The sequence below is a fragment of the Momordica charantia genome, assembly GCF_013281855.1.
Source record: "Momordica charantia cultivar OHB3-1 chromosome 8 unlocalized genomic scaffold, Mcharantia_2.0 BLBB01000008.1, whole genome shotgun sequence".
Lineage (NCBI taxonomy): Eukaryota > Viridiplantae > Streptophyta > Magnoliopsida > Cucurbitales > Cucurbitaceae > Momordica > Momordica charantia.
In genome coordinates, this window is record NW_028275166.1 from 10,447,635 (window position 1) to 10,467,486 (window position 19,852).

The 19,852-nt window shown below is 34.8% G+C and overlaps 3 protein-coding genes across 4 annotated transcripts; 1 reads left to right on the forward strand and 2 right to left on the reverse strand.

The window, feature by feature from the left end:
• Nucleotides 1-2,025: 2,025 nt before the first annotated feature.
• On the forward strand, nt 2,026-3,447 carry GHS1 (Ribosomal protein S21 family protein). 2 transcript variants are annotated; one of them, XM_088127264.1, is made up of 2 exons: nt 2,026-2,535; nt 3,117-3,244. In XM_088127264.1, the coding sequence occupies exons 1-2, from the start codon at nt 2,099-2,101 to the stop codon at nt 3,130-3,132; spliced, it is 453 nt and encodes a 150-aa protein (XP_087983390.1). In that variant the 5' UTR covers nt 2,026-2,098; the 3' UTR covers nt 3,133-3,244. The 2 variants fall into 2 exon arrangements, with proteins under 2 accessions (XP_087983390.1, XP_022154139.1); XM_022298447.2 differs by having other exon boundaries at nt 2,034-2,535; nt 3,161-3,447.
• A 1,008-nt stretch (nt 3,448-4,455) lies between these two features.
• Nucleotides 4,456-10,196, reverse strand: LOC111021518 (S-adenosyl-L-methionine-dependent methyltransferases superfamily protein). The gene is made up of 15 exons (XM_022298511.2): nt 9,901-10,196; nt 9,706-9,820; nt 9,505-9,616; nt 9,370-9,414; nt 9,189-9,256; nt 9,037-9,091; nt 8,866-8,945; nt 8,685-8,768; nt 8,443-8,556; nt 7,104-7,222; nt 6,888-7,005; nt 6,524-6,657; nt 6,245-6,398; nt 5,993-6,072; nt 4,456-4,856 (listed from the first exon to the last, which is right to left on the reverse strand). The coding sequence occupies exons 1-15, from the start codon at nt 10,104-10,106 to the stop codon at nt 4,769-4,771; spliced, it is 1,572 nt and encodes a 523-aa protein (XP_022154203.2). The 5' UTR covers nt 10,107-10,196; the 3' UTR covers nt 4,456-4,768.
• A 2,101-nt stretch (nt 10,197-12,297) lies between these two features.
• Nucleotides 12,298-17,669, reverse strand: UKL2 (uridine kinase-like 2). Its single transcript, XM_022298494.2, has 14 exons — nt 17,307-17,669; nt 17,040-17,131; nt 16,867-16,936; nt 16,508-16,626; nt 16,295-16,391; nt 15,885-15,964; nt 15,000-15,194; nt 14,475-14,558; nt 14,317-14,377; nt 14,100-14,160; nt 13,840-13,933; nt 13,646-13,718; nt 12,819-12,901; nt 12,298-12,732 (listed from the first exon to the last, which is right to left on the reverse strand). The coding sequence occupies exons 1-14, from the start codon at nt 17,497-17,499 to the stop codon at nt 12,586-12,588; spliced, it is 1,449 nt and encodes a 482-aa protein (XP_022154186.1). The 5' UTR covers nt 17,500-17,669; the 3' UTR covers nt 12,298-12,585.
• Between the last annotated feature and the right edge of the window lie 2,183 nt (nt 17,670-19,852).

The window sequence follows — 19,852 nt, forward strand, 5'->3', positions numbered from 1 at the left end:
ACTTGTAACCGAATTCACACAATACTAAGTGAGAATTTTGAGGTGCATATTTGAACTCATGATCTTTTTGTTGGAATATATGTCTTAATCAATTGGATTTTTTTTTTTTTGACATGACCGGTTTGTACCTATGTTCAGGTTGGTAAGTGGTTTTTTTTTTTTTTTTACTTTTATTGCACCAAAATTTAAATTTTGGGCTTTTAAGAAGTATAAGAAATGGTACAAGCGGAATTGCCACACTTGAACTATGGAGAAATCGACAAGTGGTTTTGAGATAATCATAAACTATGGTTTAATCTTAATTGAGATGATAATATTAATTATTAATCCCTAAGTTATATTGTTTTACTTTTCCTTATTTGTTTTTTTGGGAATATATATTTTAATATAAAGTCTTAATCATGGTAGATCTAAAATCCATATTTGATCTAAAATTCATATCTTTATTTTATATATATATATATATATATATATGAGGATTGTTCATTTATTCATACAAAAGTTACATTGACAAATACAAACATTCTTTTATTATTATTTTTTTAGTACAAAATACAAGCATTCATTCTCCCAAAAAAAAAAAAAGATTATGAAATCTTTTCAAATATTTATTCCAACCACAGTTTGACAGCCCAATTTTAAAAATCTTTTATTGGGTTAAAAATTATCAATTTACTCCTACATTTTAAATATGGTAAATATTTAATATTTGAAATTTAAAAAATTTCTAACTTCAACTACATCCCAAATCCTTGAACTTTAAAAATTTCTTCTATTTAATTCTTTGTTGTTAATACTTTCACAAAATGTTAACATGGTTTATTTGTTGTATATAAATGTTGTTTAATTTGATGTGACGCACATAGAACAATTAAATAATGAATATATTCAATTGCTAACATGAACATAACTCAACGGTAACTGACACATGTTTCTGATAAAAGGCCATGAGTTAAAAAGTGACTATTTTGATTTTATTTCTTTTTATCACAATCTTAAAATGAACAAAGTTGAAAGCATAGGAACCAAAATGAATACTTTTGGAAGTACAATGACGAAAATAGTGTAGATGTCGTTGTTGAACGACGCTCATACTGGCAACTGATATCTATCTAATAACTATGATACACCAACATTTCTCAACTATGTTAAAGGCAAATATTATATGTCAAACATTTTGTAAAGTTCAAGAACGTGACTTGAAATTTAGAAGAATAGAAGGGAGACAGTTTCAAACCTAAATATCTTAACATTGTATCACTAAATAAATACTCTATTAGCCCCACAAAATTTTTTCTTTTGAAATCGATTTTGAGTACTTTTGATAGGAAGTTAAAAATGAGTGTCGACTTTGCTCATGAGTTACTGATCAAGCAGAAAAGGACATGCTGGTTTTTTTTCTTTTTGCTTTGCTTCGAGAATTTTGAAAAAAGAAAAAAGGTATTCCTAAGCCTTCTTTTTAAAAATCCACGAAATTTCTGAACTCTCACTTCATTACTTATATGTCGATCCCCTATCAACTCATGATATTCTCCACTAAATTTCCTAAACATTTTTTCAATCTCTACTACTAGTATGTACACCAAATTAATTTAAAAAAATTTTCCCCTCTTTTTTCCACTTCCTTCCCACACTATTCTTCTCCACCAAAAAGAGCGATTATAAATAACCTTTATCAACGTCCATCTTCACATGACGATTTGAAAGGGAGTTTTATGTAAAAAAATATTTAAATCATGACTAGTGAAAACCTATCTCTCTACATTGACTACCATTGAAAAATCGACCACACTCTTTATTTTCTTAAAATATTTTTCTATTTTTTCATGTCTCTCTTATTTGTTCTCACGAGAAATAACCTAAATATTATATATATACAGCAAACAAACTATTGGGGATTGGAAACTTATCCACACTACGAGTAAGGAAAAGAGGAGATGATGTCATAAACATGGAAAAAAGAGGCCTTCTTTGCAAAAAAGGAAAAAAAAAGTTTGGACTTCTTTGCAAAATTTCCATGAAAAAAGTCCAAAAAACAAAACACTGAGCAGATAAGAGAGAACTGATTTCCAGAACCAGAGCCAACCACAGCGCATCCATGGCTTCTTCCCTCTCCAATTTCTTCTCCTTCCTCTTCCCCACCAAACCCCCGCCGCCCAAATCCCCGCCGCCCCTCGCTTTCTCTCCTCCTCCGGCGACGGCTCAGATTCAGCCCCTCAAATCCAGAGATGGATCGCTTACCCTGAAGCCCCAACATGAACAGGGTCCGAGCCACTCCGAGCCCTTGTCCGCCGAATTGGCCTCCCTCATCTGCCCCTCCCTCGCCTTCGCCAACACTCTCTTCTTCAGATCAGCCTACAATGTGCAGGTGGTCGTGGATGATAACGAGCCGGAGGAGAGGCTTCTCAACAGATTCCGGCGAGAGGTCATGAGGGCCGGCGTCATTCAGGAGTGTAAGAGACGGCGATTCTTTGAGAACACGCAGGATGTCAGGAAGCGCAAGTCTCGCGAGGCTGCCAAGCGCAACCGCCGGAGGTCTGTTCTTTTGGTTCTGGAATTTCTTCCTTCTGGTTTCTTTTGAGATTTGTGTGTTCTTGCTTCTAAAATCTCTGCGATCGTTTCTTGGTGCTTCGGTTTCTTGTGAGATTCTCTTGCTTGGAACTGTTCTTGTTCTTTTGGGTGTTGAGTTTGATTACTAGGAGAATGATGGGATGATAGAGGATTTAGGTTTTGTTCTAGGTAGAATGAGAGATAAAGAAGTAACCTCTGAATGAGAAATCCTCTTGATTACTAATGCGAAAACCAAAACTCATAGTCATGTTGTAAGACTGGAATGATGGATAAAGATAAATGTGAGGGAGGGCATGTGTTCTGTTCTAGACCGGCTCGCTTAGTCTTCAATACATCGTCAATACGACGCAGCAGCCTCTGAGCTAAAAACCGCTCATAGGGTGTTATGGAGTTAGCCAAAGATAAACGCATATAAAAGGATAGGTGCATAGACTCGATGGAAACTGTTCTAACAAATGGAGTTGACTACGTTCCTTTAGTAAAGGAACGAATCGATCCTTCTTTCATTTCTGCCGTCTTGATTTTGACAGCGATTATCATTATAGGATTCTATTCAACTGAGATTTTATGATTTGGATGATGAACACAGGCGCCCACAGCCAAGATTTACACCACAGAACAAGCAGGATGTGCCTGCAACAAAGCAGGAAGCTGATGATGACAACTGGGATTTACCTGAAGAAGACAATTCCTTATTAACCTAATCCATTAGTTCAGTCTCATCAAAATGTTTAGTGTTTTTTGTGGTCATCTTTTGATTTTGGGAAGCTGTTGATAACCTGTAATGTAAGTTGTTTTCATGTAATACCTTCTTGAATTGGGAAGTTTTTGCAACGTTCCTTTTGAATGAGTAGAAATGATCCTTTTACATACCAATTTAGGCCAACTCCACATAAAGATCATCTCCAAGAAAAAGTTAATCTCTGGATGAACTTGGGATTCTACTGTTATATTAGAATCAGACAGTAAAAAGTTTTGATTTTTGAAGCTTATGAGTTACATAATCCATAGCTCCAACTCGCAGTTCGAAAGCAATATCAAATTCTCAAACCATGAATCGTTACAATTTTCTAAAAGATAACTATATCGGTTTCATCTATAAATTTATTTAACCCTTGAAGAAGACGTTTCTTCTTAAGAAAGAAAAGCTGTCTCTATAATTTGATGCTACATTCTACTCAAGATCCACCCGATTTCTTCATTGATCATATATCATGACAAAAGTAACTGGTTTTTATTGTATCAACCATAGACCTAATTAATTGATCAAGTAGATCCGTTATCCATAGAATAAAGTATTCTATGCATACCTCTTTCTTCATATTTCAACTTTTTATGATCAAGTAGATCCCTTTATCCACAGAACAAAGTTTCTAAGCATACCTATTTCTTCATATTTCAACTTCTATGGTTCAAGGAAATAATAAGTCAAATAAATCTATTTATTTTGGAGGTGCATTTTTGAATAAAAATATTTCCTCCCTCGTGTATCCCGAAGTGTAACATCATATGCTTTAATTGTCGATTCTAGTATCAAGCGAAATGTTTAATCTATAGATTAAGTCAACTCTACTCCACTAGTAAAATAGATAGTAGAGGGAAGAAGCACTACACCTAGGAATGAGCAACACGAAAACTTTATTATATTCATTTTCCTTATCAAGATCGGAACTTATAAAAATAGTTGGGACGACAAACATTCATTTTTGGGTACCTGTAAGCATCAAAGACTGTTGAAATGACTCGTTCCTAAAAATTTAAAGGCATTGAAGACAAAGAAATCGTTAAGAGTTACCAGCAGTTGTAATGTGTACACTAGTCCAGACTCCTAAGAGCTGAATTGGAGGAGGAAGAGAGCCTCCAAGGAAGGCCATTCTAGCTATCTTCAGCCAAATGGGGGTTGTATTGAATTCATGGCTTTACAAATACCAAAAGTTTAGGAGGATTCATCATTGAGCTTCAAATTAAATGCCCCTTTTCCAGAAGATGGCATAAGAGTCATTATACACCAGAGAAACATTGTAAAGAGAGGAAAAAAAAAAAAAAAGGCTCTCCTCTGCTTTTCTACAACTCTGATTTCTCACTCTATAATGTATTCTCAAAACCATGTATTTTGATACAACTCCAACTCCAACTCCAACTCCAACCCCAACTGGGTATGCTTGAAGCTTCAACCTAATATTACGTCTCAGTGCTCTCACAGCCGTTTCTTTTTCTTCTTCACCACTTTCTTTTTCTTGAGGGGAACTCTTTGACCCCTCTTGAAAATGGCCAAAACCTCAATACTGCAACCAAAACCAAATTCGTGTCGTATAAACATATAAATAAACTTACCGCTGTCAGAAAGCATAGGAGAATTAAGAGTTTGAATAGCACCAACCAATGTCTTGAGTCGTTTAAATTGGACGAGTAAGTTAAATGGATCGTTGGTTGAAAAGGTCATGCACATTCTTCAAAAGTAGAGGTAGAATGTTGAAGTAGAGAGAAAATTAAAGACATGATACTTTTCCTCGTTTCTAGATATAGTACTTGCATGATACACGTACATATTGGCGGAAGAATAACTTATCCTCACCTATTTGTGCATATGTTTTTGCTTGTCCATACAGAATTGTTCCTTGTACCCCAAAAGCAAGAAAATGTTTATGGTTTGATGTCTTTGTTGGGTAAGAACATATGATTTGATTTCTTCCTTGTACCCTCCTCAATGACATGAAAAACGACCTCCGGCTTTGTTCAAATTTCAAGATCATAAAAATTTACTGCAACTCTTGTTTGTCAAATCCTTCATCTCCATTAAGGAACATAAGAGTATTTTGGGGTTGTCAGAGAAGACTAAAGTCTCTCTTCCTCTAGTGGGGCCCCCACAATGCCAAACATTCCCCTTAAGCTGAACTGGTGCATCTTTTGCACAGCACAGGTCATGTGGACAAACTGTTAACCATATTTTTCTAGGATGTTCTTATGCCCTAAGATTTAGTGGAGAATCCTACAGAACTTCAATTTGTCTTTCCCCTCCCTCCTATAGTGAAGCAGATTATGAACTCCTATCTTTGAAGCCAACCTTTAAGGGAAAATTAAGATCCTTCGGTTCAAGACTATTCAAGTAGCTTTTTGGTGTCTTTGGCTTGAAATGGACAGAAGAGTCTTCCAAGCACCCCACTTTTTCTCTCTAAATTGGAATGGCTTTAGTTTAGTCCATTGCAAACTTTTGTATATTTCACTATACTTCAAGAAAGTTTCAGTTTCTTGTCTAAAAATAATAATTAATAGAGTAAAAAGAAAGAAGAAAGAGAGGGAAAATAAACTGAGGTAGATGTTCAAGTCTTGGGATGTTTAAAAACAGATGCACGAGGCAAGAGCTTAACCATGCTTATAGTCTACCTTTGCCGAATCAACATGAAGGAAATATGATCATTACCTCTGAGTGCCAGGAAAGAAATTAAAACCATGGGCCTTCTCCAAATGCCACGCCTTACTAGACAGTAACATCTTGCAATCCTAGTAGTAAGAGAAAGAAAAATTAGCTATAATCCATATTTTCACTAAACACGTCAAAAATACATGTAATTTTCTTTCCTTCTCCTTCTCCTTCCTAGAGAAGGTGGACGGAGAGCAGGAAAACAGTTGGGTTTGATGGAATTTAATGGCAGCCTTTATTGTAGAAACTTACCTCCTTGAAGCTTTCCCATCCACAACTTATATAAAGAAGGGTATGAGGCAGTGATTGATTTTGATCTGAAGATGTACTCCCGATTTGGACTGTTTCTTCCCTTGCACGTAAAACCCATGGCCTCTTTTCATCTTTCTTCTCCATCAAATGTGAACTGGAGATGATATCCAAATTATAATGAACAATAATGCGTCAGGAGAGGAAAATTTAAAAGCCTTAGGGGCCATCTAAACAGCATTGTCTTGAAAATATCCCAAGATGGGTAAAAGTAAATCCAACCTTTTAGATGATAACTTCACCTTATGCTCTAGTGATGATATATCTCGCAATGTATCAGCAAGTGATGCATCCAAACCTTTTCTTGGAGGATCGACAACAACTACATCTGATCCCAGAATCCAAGTAACAGGCTCCTGTACAATTATTAGATACAAAAAAAAAATAGCAATGTTGGTAATATTATAGCTACACAAAAGGCGAGATAGTAGGACTCGTTGCTAGTTCTTGAGTGTTCTTAATGCTGGTGTAAGTTTCATATGCAGGAACATACTAAAGAATCGAGATGTCCCCAAATACAAAAGAATTTATGATGATGTAGCTATATCGTAGGCAATTAAAACACTACTAGGGCTGGAGTACCAACTTTTGAAGTGTCTGCATGGTGCCAGCTGATGCTGCTATCAACTCTGTCTGGCAGACATTCAACTGTCTTCTCAAATGATAGCTTAGACTCTTTATTAACTTCAACGCACTTAACAGATCTGAAAGCAGAAATAACAATGGTTTATCAACTTCCATGTGTAAATGTAATGAAACTTTGAACCCCACGGCATTCATGCATATTTGTCCTCGCCCTTGCCTGCATTTCCTTGTGGCAGCTAATGATAATCCAATTACACCAGCTCCTGCATACAAATCAGCAACTGATGCTCCATAAGGAACGTACCTCTGTAACTTCCGGAGCAAGCTATCAAAAGCCTGCACAAAAAAAGTATATGTCGGATGATTTCCAACGGTGTTATGCCAGGAGAGATAATAGGTGCGACAGCAATAACAAAGTTTTGGCAAAGTTGGAGACTGGATTGACTTGCTGAACCAGATTGAGAACTTTAACCCCACTTTTGAGATCTAGACTTTGAAGGAAAAATCAGGCAAATTCTCCAGCAACCCTCTATTCCAGCACCTTCTACAAGTAAACGATTCCCAGCCCAAAGATCACTGTAATGGAGTTCTAAAAATTCTAAGGGAATTCCAAATCTTCATATGGTTGTTTTGACCAGAAAATCAGTGACGGATTTCAGAAAATAAATTGCAACCCCTACCTCAGCCCCCATTGATGTGTCCTAAATGAAAATGGCACAGAAGGCTGGGGGATCGCCTTTTTACTTTTCTCTCTAAAGCATAATTTGGAATAAGCTTTCCAATCTTTCAATCTTTTGTGTGTAATCCAGCTGACTATTTGCCATCATTTGATGAACAAAACCAAAAATCTATTTGAACCAATGCCATTTGTGATTTGAAAGGAGAATCTCAAATTCATGTCTTCTGTGGTTCGGAAGAAACGATTGGAAATTCCTTGGAGAAGAATCAGAGAGATCTTCTGGGTGCGTGTTAGAATCTTTGTGTCTTTGTGGGCCTCTAGTTCTAAAAATTTTTTGTAACTATGGTGTCTCTCAAATCTTTGCCAACTGGGAGTCTTTTTTGTAACCTTTTGACTTCTCCCTTTTTTGTTCTCTCCTTTTGGTAATGAAAATTAAGTTTCTTAAAAGAAAAGAAAAGAAAAGAGAGCAGAATCATAAAATGTGTTAGCATGGAAGTAATGATGAAGAAGTCTGGGATACCATTCGTGTCCATCTTTCTACCCAGGCCAAACTCAGTTAATATTTTTTAACTACTTACATCTTTAGTTGTTAATAACTAGAGAGTCTTTTTCTTTTTTCTTTTAACAAATAACCTTTCTTGGACTAAATTCTCCTAGAAAAAAATTAGAAGGACAGTCTGCAACTTGGCCTCAAGAGTCAGTAACCGTGAATATCAGAACAAATCAGAATCCCCAGCCAACAATATAAGTAAAAATATATTTCCTAACATGCCTAAACACTAGGTAAGCTCTCTTTGGAGGATTTGTTGGGTCTTAATTTCCTATTTCTTGGCAATTAAAAGGCTTTCTGGAATATGAAACAAATGTATTTAAGAACCTGTGTATTTGCTTGACCAAAACTCGACGGTGTAAGACAAATGTCTATTCCTCCAACATGTTCCCAAAAGTCTCTTTCGCCTAAAAGATGCCTCCACCTATTTCCAAATATTATCTGCAGTACAAGTAAAACTGAATTCATTCAATAAAGGAAAAACTTGTCGACTATGAAGCGAACTTAGCAGTGAATGAGATAGATAAACAAGTATTTATCACTCAGGCTCTTACAATTAAGAAACTTACATTGTTAGTTGATGTTTGAAAATTTGCCCACACAGAATGAACTAGATGAGGGTTACTTCGTGCGCCACCATTTTTCCATAAAAACTGTCATTCAGTACATTAAAGTAAAATGTAAATAGAAATCTTACCGAGTATGATATTTTTTTGGGGGGGTTGGGGGGATAGGGTTTTCAAAACTCACATTAGCTAAAGCATTTAGCTTATCAGAATTCTGTGAAGTTTCATTCCTCGAATTCCAAACTAATGCTATCTGTATCTTACCTGAAAACATATATAATTAAATCAATTGCAGTTTCTCTAAGACCTTAGGCAATGGAATAACTTAACACCAATCAAGTAGTTAGCTTGTAACCATTTCTGTATCTTTCTGAGGAAGGAAGCGACGTGCTATAGGTCGTTACAGCCATCTGCACAAAAATCATTTTTGAATTTTCCATTAGCATCACCATTAAACAAAACAATTTGACTGCTCTATATTAATTTGAGGATCATTGTACTAGTAACCTGAACATATCGCAGATCACCACTCCCCTGATCTTCATCATAAGGCTCTATGTTTAATTCAGTGATACCTACACATAACACCGCAAAAAATATTCAAATAATTCGGCCCCCATATGAAAGCCCCTAACTACAAATGTAAGAACTGTGTACGGATATCATTCTAATTTCATAACGAACACACCTCGTTTTAACAACTGAACAGCCGCATTTATGTTGGGGTGATGAGCTGAAAAATCCAGAAACATTCGAACATGAATAATCACAATTGATAAAGAACAAGAACAAAACATAAAAGCAAGATAAGTAGAAATGGAACCTTTGCAGTCAGGAATATCGACAACATTATGAGTTCCCTCCTGATAGAGTCCAATCATAGGGCTTGTTGACGAGCCACGAACGGCCAATTTCGCACGGCACCTCCATCCCCACTGAAAACAAAGCAACGCACTAAAAATCAAAATCCGACGATTATTCAACAACACTTGATGAATTCTACCAAAACTATGAGCAAGTCAACCAGTTTGCAACTATCAAACGTAAAATCTGAGACTCCAAGACTGTTGAAGAATTGAGTCGCCTCGTCAACGATGACCGGGCGGTGGAGGTTGAACTCGTGCGTACATCCGGAGCACCTAAAACATTCAGAAACAAAAAGGAAATTACTCGGTCGATTGGGTTGAGAGAAAAGAACTGCGATGGAAGCGGAGCATACGATTGAAAGTGAGAGCACTGGAGCGCGCACGCCGGTGAGGCTACTGAGTCCGGAATGGATTTTGCAGCGAAAGACAGCAGAGGTGGTGATGAATCTGATAATGGTGGTGCCGGTGGAGGAGAGGGATGAGAGCGCACTGAGCTGGTAGATAGCTGACAAGTGATAAACCGAGAAGGAGGGCGAGGTGTGAAATAGCACTGAAGCATCGTTCTCTCCGGCGGCCACTGAGTCGCCGGAGCGGTGGTGATAGCTATGGCGGAGCTCTAATGGCGGGAATATAGAGTGGATAACTAGTTACTCTGTCATATAAATATCTCGTTAAATATGATCAAAAAGGAAAAATAGAAGAAGTAAAAATAAAAAAAAAATCAAAAAGGAAAAATTATTAGGCATAACAAGATTTTCAATATTAATTAGGACTCAATTTTATAGAAATGGATATAGAAATATCGATAAAAATAAAAAATTTGTGAAAAATATTTAAATTGATTAATAATTATTTCATCATTTCTAAATAAGTTAAAAATAATTAATATTATTTTTATATCTATATTAGTGATATTTTGTTGATACTTTTAATATTTTATCGATTTTTTGCAATGTATGGAAATGTCGATTTATTTCTGATGTGTTCTGATGTAATATTCTAGACAAAAAAAATTAATATGTATTTATAAAAATATCATTACTTTTTATTTTTAAAAAATATCACAAAATTGACTTTTGGTTGGTTTCGTGTAATTGTATAAGCTATTTTTATAAAATTTTAAAATATATATAAATTACATTTTTTTTTGTGCTATTTCTTAAATTCCCTTTAAATATTTTGGACCGGTCATTTTCAACTTTCCATTCATAGTCAAAACATCCCATTAATTCATGTACTTTTAAAAATGAATCAATTTTGTCCTTTTATTTTCACTTGGATCATGATTTTATCACAATATTTCACTCGCTAAATTTTTTGAAATGTAGCAATAAATTTATATTAAAATGTTTCTCTTGTATATAAAATTTTGGTTAAAATTTGCAAATGTGAACTAAATTATTATTATTATTTAAAGTACACTAACCAAAATAGATTTCTTGAAAGTATAAAGATTAAACAAATTTTGAAAGTATAAGAATCAAAATATACGTTTCGAAAGTACATCGATTAAAATTAAAAGAAAAAAAAATATAAGTGTCAAAATAGTATTTAAATCGAAACTAAGTCATATTTAATCTATTTGCAATAAATCGACAAAAAAAAAGGTCAGAATATCCATAGCTATGCTCAAGTTCAGCAGTCACTTTCCATTTATTGATGGTCAATCGAGGCATGTTTGTGAATTTTTTTCACAAATTTAACTTTACGTATATACATACGTTTTAAAAATTAACTTTGTGTATATTTTTCGTTTGGTTTAATTGTTTTCTTCTTGAATTCATATTTCTTGATCTCAATTGTAATTCTATTTCTACAAAAATCTTTGTTTTAAAGATTCCGTAAATATAATGAGAACTTTTCACAAATTGATAAAGTAGTTTCATAGTTAAATAACAACTTCATTATTTCATCTATTTATATCTAGACTAAATAGATATTTCAATCCTTAATATTTGAGATTATTTTATAATTTAGTCTCTATTATTTAAAAAGTTAAAAAGTTTTAATTTAACAACTTATGTTTTAATATTTTCAATAGATGTTAAAATTGGCTTGGCGCTTGGCTTAATAACAGTGAATTAATAGAAAATTAGATAGGAAAAAGGTTATACTCAGATTTTTTCCCTCCTTTATAAGTTTATGATTAACCAATTTTCATACCTATTAAAAAATGTTAAAACATAAAAAATTAAATTGAAACTTTTTTAAAGAGTAACAACTGAATTTAGAAAACAAAGATTAGGGACTAAAACATACACTTACCCTCTGTATTTTAACATCATTTTTAAGTTATTTTACTTTGTTATATAGAAAAAAAAAAAAAACCCTTCTCCCAGTTTCTCCAAATTTCAATTGAATCAATTTAATTAACCTATTGTTAGTTTTATTCAAATAACATATCACATACATACAAATAAATTAAACATTGTGTCAAATTCATTGAATAATTCTCCGAACTTATATCAATCTAAATAACATATATTCTCAACCAAGGGTGAAAGTTTAAATCTCCACCCGAACTAAAAAAAAAACCTCCAAACTAACAAACTCCTAGATCGAGCTGTAATAAAAAAGGATTATTAATGAAAAATAACTTTGATTGTATACTTTTAAATATCTATGAAGAGTGTTATTAGTAAAAAAAAAAAGAAAAAAATGACTAGATTGCTAGAAAGAAGTTAGTATTGGGTGAAAAAATAGATCTATTTCATAGCATGCCTCAACTATTGCTCCGAACACTGTTAATATCATGCTGAACAACATCATTCACTAGTAAATGTAGTGAACATTATGTTACCTGAATTTTTCATTTAAATAATCATTTCTCGACTCGTAAGATTTACGATGAAATATTTCAGGTCGTCATCAACAACGTGATAATTATATTATACCACACAATTGAGTTTAATGTTGCAACGTTCATCCATGGTAAAACTGCTGCTGAATCTTTATGAAACTCTGCAGCTGATCCTTTTTCATATTGGTTGAGACATGGCTTCATATAATTTAGGGAGCTATATTCTCTGCTTTTCAACCTAATCATCAGTCCCGAAGTAACGATCACCGAATTCGCCCAATCCGGGTATGACACGATACTCATCGTTCAATCCATCATCGATCTCAGAGGTGACAATTTTCAAGGACGGGAATCGTTTGCAAACACAGTGGATTCCCTCGGGGGCCTGGATTCCGGGTGAGCGAAAATTGGCATCAGTATTGGTATTTACTAAGTTTAAACCAATTTGGATAATAGCAGAATATAACTCACAGAGATTAGATTGAGGAATATGATGTGTGATTCTGGAACTCCCTTCTGTATGAGTAGATCAATTGCTTGATTAGCTGAGTTACCTACAAATATCACAAATATAATATACCTTATAATAGGAAATACAGAGCTTAAAACTTATGAAGAAATTTACCAGAGAATAAGAGGATGATAGAATATGAAAAGTAAAAAAATCAAGAATTTTTAAAGAATTTGGGAATATCAGATCAGAGTTATCAAAGAAACCAAATGAAAAACGAAAGCACAACTAATCAGCAGCCCATTAAGCACTTAAAAATCCTCTCAAAATAAAAAGAAGTTATAATTTGGGGGAAAAAACCCTAACGAAGGAGAAATATATCATCAGAGGGACAAATTTCATAGTCTTTCTTTAATCTTTTTTAATTTGTATTGTAACGTTTGTTGGATAACGAATTTTGTACTATTGTCATCATGTATTGTATTGACGAAGCACATTTTGTTGTTTTGTTATGTTCAATTTGTATGATTAATTTATTTAGAAATATCACTACCTCAATATATCATATACTATCTATTTTTTTTTTAAATAATGTGTCCCCGACGTATCCGTATCCTACACTTTTAGAAATTGGTGTGTCACTGGCTTCGTATCGTATTCGTGTTGGTGCTTCTTAGATGGCCATTCCACCTAACTAAGCTAACAAATCTTGAGAATCAATATACTCATGCATCCAAGTTATGCAGCAATTGTCTACACTAAATTTCACCAAAGGTTAACTTATTGCTGTATGACAGACTAATCATGGATAAAAACGAATTCAAACTAATTATAATAAAAATGTTACCAGTAGCGAGAACGGGATCTAGGAGTAGGACATGTCGCTCCGATATATCATTGGGTAGTTTCTCGTATATCAGCTGTTTAGTTTGAACAAACAAAAAATAACTTTATGATGTTGACTTATCCCCAAAATGACAGAAGAAAACACAAGATCAAGCTCCAACAAACTATAATTCAAGAGAAATATTTTAGTTTCACCTGCTGTCCGTTATCTCCCTCACGGTGAATCAGAATCTTCCCAATTTTTATCCCTTTGCAACATGCTCGCAACGCATTTTCCATGCTTTCCCCACTACATTAGATTTGAGAAAATTGTCAGCAATCAGAATAATTTTCTCATCAACTTTCAAGGAATATCTAATTTTTTCTCAAATTCAGTCCAAAATTTATCACGTTCATCTCAGACATTAGAGTCGCCATTATGCACAGAGCAAGGTTCATTGTTGTGTCAAACTTACCTTCGAACAATGGATACCCCACATAGTTTTTTGCAGAAATCAACCCCAGTATATACAGATGCTGAGATCAAAAGCATGCAGACATTCTCCATCAGTATCCACACACCAGGAAAGAAGGATTAATTTAGACTACAGACAAAAACTCACGGCAAGAGAAAATAGTTAATTGCACAGACAGATTTCAGTAAGTACAAGCCTCGTTACTTCCTCAACTCACCCGTTGGAGTGACCACTTGTTTTTCAGTAAATGGTAAATGGCCAAGACCGTGCTCCACAACCTGAAAATCAAAAGAAACGAAATCTATAAGGATGTTGAGATTCATCAACTTTCCTGGCTCAATAAAACTTGCATTTGAACTTTGTAGCAGAAAGTACCAGACGAATAAGTCGATCCGAATAGAACACAAAATCATGCTTGGAAATTTCCCGGTCTCGAATTAATGTATGCATACCTCGTATCTGTGACATTCAGTTATGTACGTGAGATTATGGAGAGCAGTAACAGCTCAAATGAGTAGGGGAACAGTTGTATATGCTTTAGCCTCGTCTGAAACAAACAACTAAAACTATTTCCAGATTTCTGCTAACCTCTCAACCAGTGGCTAGACAAAGTCAACAGGCTCATATCTCAAGCAACAAATGAGTCACATCTTTATTACCAAATTTTTCAGATTTTTTTTCACATAATCGAGTTTACTACTGCACAACTCTATCTGTCTTCACGGTCTTTTCCAGCCCAAGGCTGGTGAGGTGCAGGTTGTTTCTGGTAAGTAATGAAGTGTAACAATCTGGACAAACAGCTGAAGGTAAATATTTTATCGCTGTTTGCCTGGTCCTTTAGGGGAGGGAGGGGAACAAAACTTATCAATTACAGAGAATTGCCAATTGAAAATGCTATACCTGAAATGTTGACTGAATGACAGTAACTGTGGGATATATTTTGCATAGGTCATGCTGGCCTAACTTTGTATGGATGTGTTGCACAATCAAATCAATTGCAACATGGTTATCACCCCCACGTGGTATGATCACATCGGCATACTTCTTTGATGGCAGAACGAAATCATCAAAAGCAGGCTTAACAAATTTTGCATACTGCACAACACAAATGGAAATATTTCACTGAGTATTTAATGAACTTAACATCAAATGTCAAAGGAATGCCAATCAGATGTTTCCTACTGAAGTATCACCGTTCTCACCATAAAACTTATAAGTTAACAATAAGACTTGCACAGCTAACATGAACAAAAGCAAGTCCTTCTAACCCTTCAACTATTCCCCTTTTAGTCACTGCTCTGAATGACAAATAAGCCTGTGATATTGAATAGGATATGGCCAAGTAAATCATTGCTAGAATAACCTGTCCGTCAGGTTAGATAGTGGTTCTTTTTCAACTAGTCAGACACAATCTTGACTAAGATAGGTTTCAGCTATAAATTGGATATCCTAACATTGTAATCCCATGGGATCATCAGGAACGATGATTGGAAGCAATATATGGCTCAAGTTAGTGAACTACTCAACAAATTGGAGATTACATCTTTCCTTTTCACAATGCTTCAAAATTCAAATGATTATGATTTAGTTATGGTCATGACAAACTCAGCTTAGAGAAGGATCGTTTCAAAAACCTCATGGTGTGAAGGACCAGAAAGATAAATTTGATGATAGTAAACTATGGTATACTTGGGAAATAATCCAATACACACAAAGGTTTCAGCCTGCTTAATCAGAGATCTCATTAGGTTTAGATCACATTCAAGAAGGATATTGATACTTTACCTGTTCAAGAACAGAGTTAATGTCCCTGCCCCTTTCTACTGTATCACGTCTAATTCTACGAGCAAGCCTCACATCAGCATCTAAAACCAATGCAGTGCCAAATATTAGTTGGAAAAAAGGTAGAGAATGTTTAATAGAAGTAAAAACTAGAGGAACATTTTAATTTTCAGATGAAAATATAAGAACTACTAAGGATCAATAAGTACAGACTCTATTTCCCCTTCATTTCACTTTCTTCTCAATTCATTTACAGAATACGAAAAACTTTAAACAAAATGTTCTGACTAGTTCTGAGTTCAGAGCTCTTCACTGCATACTATTCATTCAGTGTACTGTACAAGCTTTCTAAACATTTTCAAAAACTCAGGCAGCTCATTTCATGGAAAAAGAGTTAGAGCAAGATTTTGAACCTGTGTCAACAAATATCTTCATGTTCATCAGATTGCGGACTCGCTGATCATGGAAAACCAAAATACCTTCCACAATGATAACATCAGATGCATTTACCTGGTGAGAACTGATAATTATATTTTATAACAAATAGTAGCAAGGAATAGGCCATCCCCCACCAACCCCCTCAAAAAGAGAAAAGCAAGTGAACACTTGGGAAGAAATCTCAGCACCTGTCGGAAGCTATCTATGCAGCGTTGATGAGTCTTAAAATCATAAATTGGGACATGGTAAGATTGCCCACTCTTTAGCTTCTCGACGCAATCCACAAGCTGCTCGGTGTCAAAAGAATCTAGGGATAATTCAATCAAAATAATCAAAGAGAGCGGAAGATATTATATAAGTTTAAGCTGTTCGATTACGGTAAAATTGATTTCTTTCCACCTACACTCAACATCTCTTAGCCTATAAGCAATCAAATCTTCATCCCACGCATTAAGAAATATTTGCAGATGACAGAACAATAAATTTCCATACGTTCCATTTAAATGTCAGTAAGGTAAAAACAAGTCGAAGTCACTAATGTCATTACCAGGATGATCAAAGTTATACTCGTGCACACGTTCTAGTTCCTCAGCTGTCAATCCGCGGTAAAACGAGTCCTACAGCACAGCCATGAAGTTCAGGAAAGGGAAAGAAACAGAAACGATTACCAAATTAAGATCCAGCAACGATGAGAAGTTCCCACACATAAAGCAATCTAACCTGATTGACCAGCACAACCCTGTGATCATGGAGTTGCTGGATAATCATGTCACAAACCGTCGTCTTCCCAGAAGCAGTACCACCAGAAACACCTAGCAAATTAACAGCAACACGACAATAATCAGAAAACGATTTCGATCCAAATGGAAAGAGTTGTAACTTGTAATGCAGGATCAACAGAACACCAAGGGCGAAGGCGATAGTAAATCAACTCATTCACATAAAAAATCCATATCCCCCAAAGAAGAAATCAAGAACAAAAATTACCGATGACGAAGGGCTGCTTGGGAGAGTTGGAATCCGCCTGTGCAGAGGAAGTGGAAAAAGAAGTGCGAGGAGCTGAAGAAGATGTTGAGGAAGAAGGCGGAGGCGATATAAGTCCGTCGAGTCGGAGGCCGGAGAAGTGAGGTCCAGACGCTGCTTCCATGACGTAATCTATCGAAGTGGTTTCTTCCGGCATGGTTGCGATTGATGGACCAGTTGACGGCGGCAATATAGGCGGTCGGACGGAGAAATTGGCCGGGAAATGCGAGGGCGGAATCCGGCGGATTGGCCAATGAGATTCCCGGTGCCGAAATTTTACGCTTTGTTTTTTTCTTCTTTCCTCTTCTGTTTCTTTGGTGTTTGATTTTAATAAATTAAAAAAAAAAAAAGACCGAAATGTTTTAAATGTGAATATGCCGCTTTTGATGCTCTCTCCCTTCAGCCGCCGGTCCAGGTCCGGTTCTCTATTTTCTGACGTGAACCGAACCGTACGACGTCTGTTAGATGACTCCGGGTATGGTTCGGATGGGTTCGTTTTCTGAGCTGAATAACACTGTGACCAGTGTAGGACTCTGAACTTGAAAACTCAATGTAGGTAGTACTCCAAGGCCCCAAATATTTGTCATTGTACCATCCAAAAAGACGTTGAGAGTTAAATTATAAATTTTGGTGATATTATTGTTAATTAGACTTAAAACGAACATAGTAATTGACATATATTTCTAACTAAAAGATTGTGAGTTCAATTCACCATTCCATATATTGTACCAAAAAAAGTCTGAAATTTTAAAAAAAAATTAGTCATATTCACATATTTTAAATTGTGATTTTATATCATATTTATTGTTAATATCGAGGCTATGTGCAAAGCTAGAACTACAAATAATCATCAAGTTAATTCACTAATACCTGACTAATACCACTAATTCATAATATTATTTATAAGGGTAAACTGCAAAAATCACGCCTCAACTATGGTAGTTGTTGTAATTACGCTCTTAAACTTTAAATTGTGAAAATTAAACCCTCCAACCATCATAGTTCAGGGGTGTTTTTTGCAATTTAACATATTTATAATTACTTATTAAATATATTGTTGATTTTCCACCATGAGCATAGTTTAACACGTTAAGATATTAAGTTTTTTTTTTTTCAAAAGTGAGGCTCGAAACCCTTACCTCCAAGGTATTTTTTCCTTTCTTGGAATAGAAATTTGAATCTCCAACCTCAAAAAGAAAATGAATAAATACTTTAGTAGTTGATCATTCATGTTGGACGTTAATATATATAGTCGATTCACTTATACTATAAACTCACCTACCTATATGTATGTATCACTGATTACTAACTTAATTATTAGGATATTACCGATTTATTAACTTGGGATTTACTAAATCACTAATTCATTCATAGATACGTGAATTAAAAAGAAAAAAAAAAGAAGAAGAAAGTGCCAAAGGAAATGAATATAAGAGAATAAAAGTGAAAATACAGTAAATCTAATAAATCAACCAATAAAAACGTGTGATATTTGTTGATAAAGAAAAGGAGAGACAAAAAGGAATGTTGGAAGCAAAAACTCCAGCATACAAGGGTGGGCATAGACACTTGTAATAAATATCGAAAATAGTAAACACATGTAGCTTAGTTATTGGAAGCAAAATAACAGAAAGTAAAAGCACTATAGCAACATAACATTGCTGAAAATAATCCTTAAGCTATCATCCCCGCAAGTGAACGGGGTGTGGGAACAAGGTACGGATACTCATAAAACGCAGAAAAGCTAGCACCTTAGTCATAACATCAGCCAACTGATCCTCATAAGGAACAAATTTTACTATCAAATACTTACGGGCCACACGCTCTCGAATGGAGTGATGGTCAATTTCAATATGTGTGTGTGATTGTATATCATTGGATTCACAGCTAGGTACGTAGCACTAATATTGTCACATAATAGAAGTGGTGAGCTAATAAGCAGAACTCCAAGTTCATGTGATGTGACGTGATCACGTGAATCTCAGAGCGGAAGCGGATCTTTGTCAATTTTGAGAAACAAAATCAAAGGTGTGCAAAAATAAAAACACAGGGGAAAAATGTTATTATCTTTGAAGAACTCTTCTTCAAGTTAATTTCCACCCAAACACCACCACCAAATCTTCCGTGCTATCCTCTTGGGCTCGAGAACACGCTTGTGAGAGCACTTGTTTGGAACGAGAGGGAGAATTGAGAGATCGAGATGGAGAGAAAATGCTTGGGAGATCTATGTCATTCGCCCCTGTTTTGCAAAACTGCAATACCAAATAACAAAAACGGGGGCATCACTTAACTCCCCACTCCTCTGCAATTGGAGGGGAGTTAAATATTAATTATATATTAATATTATTAATCAATAATAATAATTAATATATATTTATTTATTTATTTATTTATTTAATCATATTAATTAATAAATAATTATTAATTATTAATCTAATTAATAATTAATTAATATATATATACATATATATAAATTAAATAAATAATTAATACTTAATTATTTATTACAA

Excerpts from the sequence above, each read along its gene's own strand:
- GHS1 (XM_022298447.2), top strand. The coding sequence starts at position 2,099 with ATGGCTTCTTCCCTCTCCAATTTCTTCTCCTTCCTCTTCCCCACCAAA. Across the intron at positions 2,536-3,160 it reads GCCAAGCGCAACCGCCGGAG|GCGCCCACAGCCAAGATTTA; the intron begins GTCTGTTCTTTT and ends TGATGAACACAG.
- UKL2 (XM_022298494.2), bottom strand. The coding sequence starts at position 17,499 with ATGCCGGAAGAAACCACTTCGATAGATTACGTCATGGAAGCAGCGTCT. Across the intron at positions 16,937-17,039 it reads GGGTTGTGCTGGTCAATCAG|GACTCGTTTTACCGCGGATT; the intron begins GTTAGATTGCTT and ends GCTGTGCTGTAG. Across the intron at positions 14,559-14,999 it reads TCATTCAGTCAACATTTCAG|ATACGAGGTATGCATACATT; the intron begins GTATAGCATTTT and ends TGAATGTCACAG.
- LOC111021518 (XM_022298511.2), bottom strand. The coding sequence starts at position 10,106 with ATGCTTCAGTGCTATTTCACACCTCGCCCTCCTTCTCGGTTTATCACT. Across the intron at positions 8,946-9,036 it reads CTCAGAAAGATACAGAAATG|GTAAGATACAGATAGCATTA; the intron begins GTTACAAGCTAA and ends ATATGTTTTCAG. Across the intron at positions 4,857-5,992 it reads TTCTTTCCTGGCACTCAGAG|TATTGAGGTTTTGGCCATTT; the intron begins GTAATGATCATA and ends TTTTGGTTGCAG.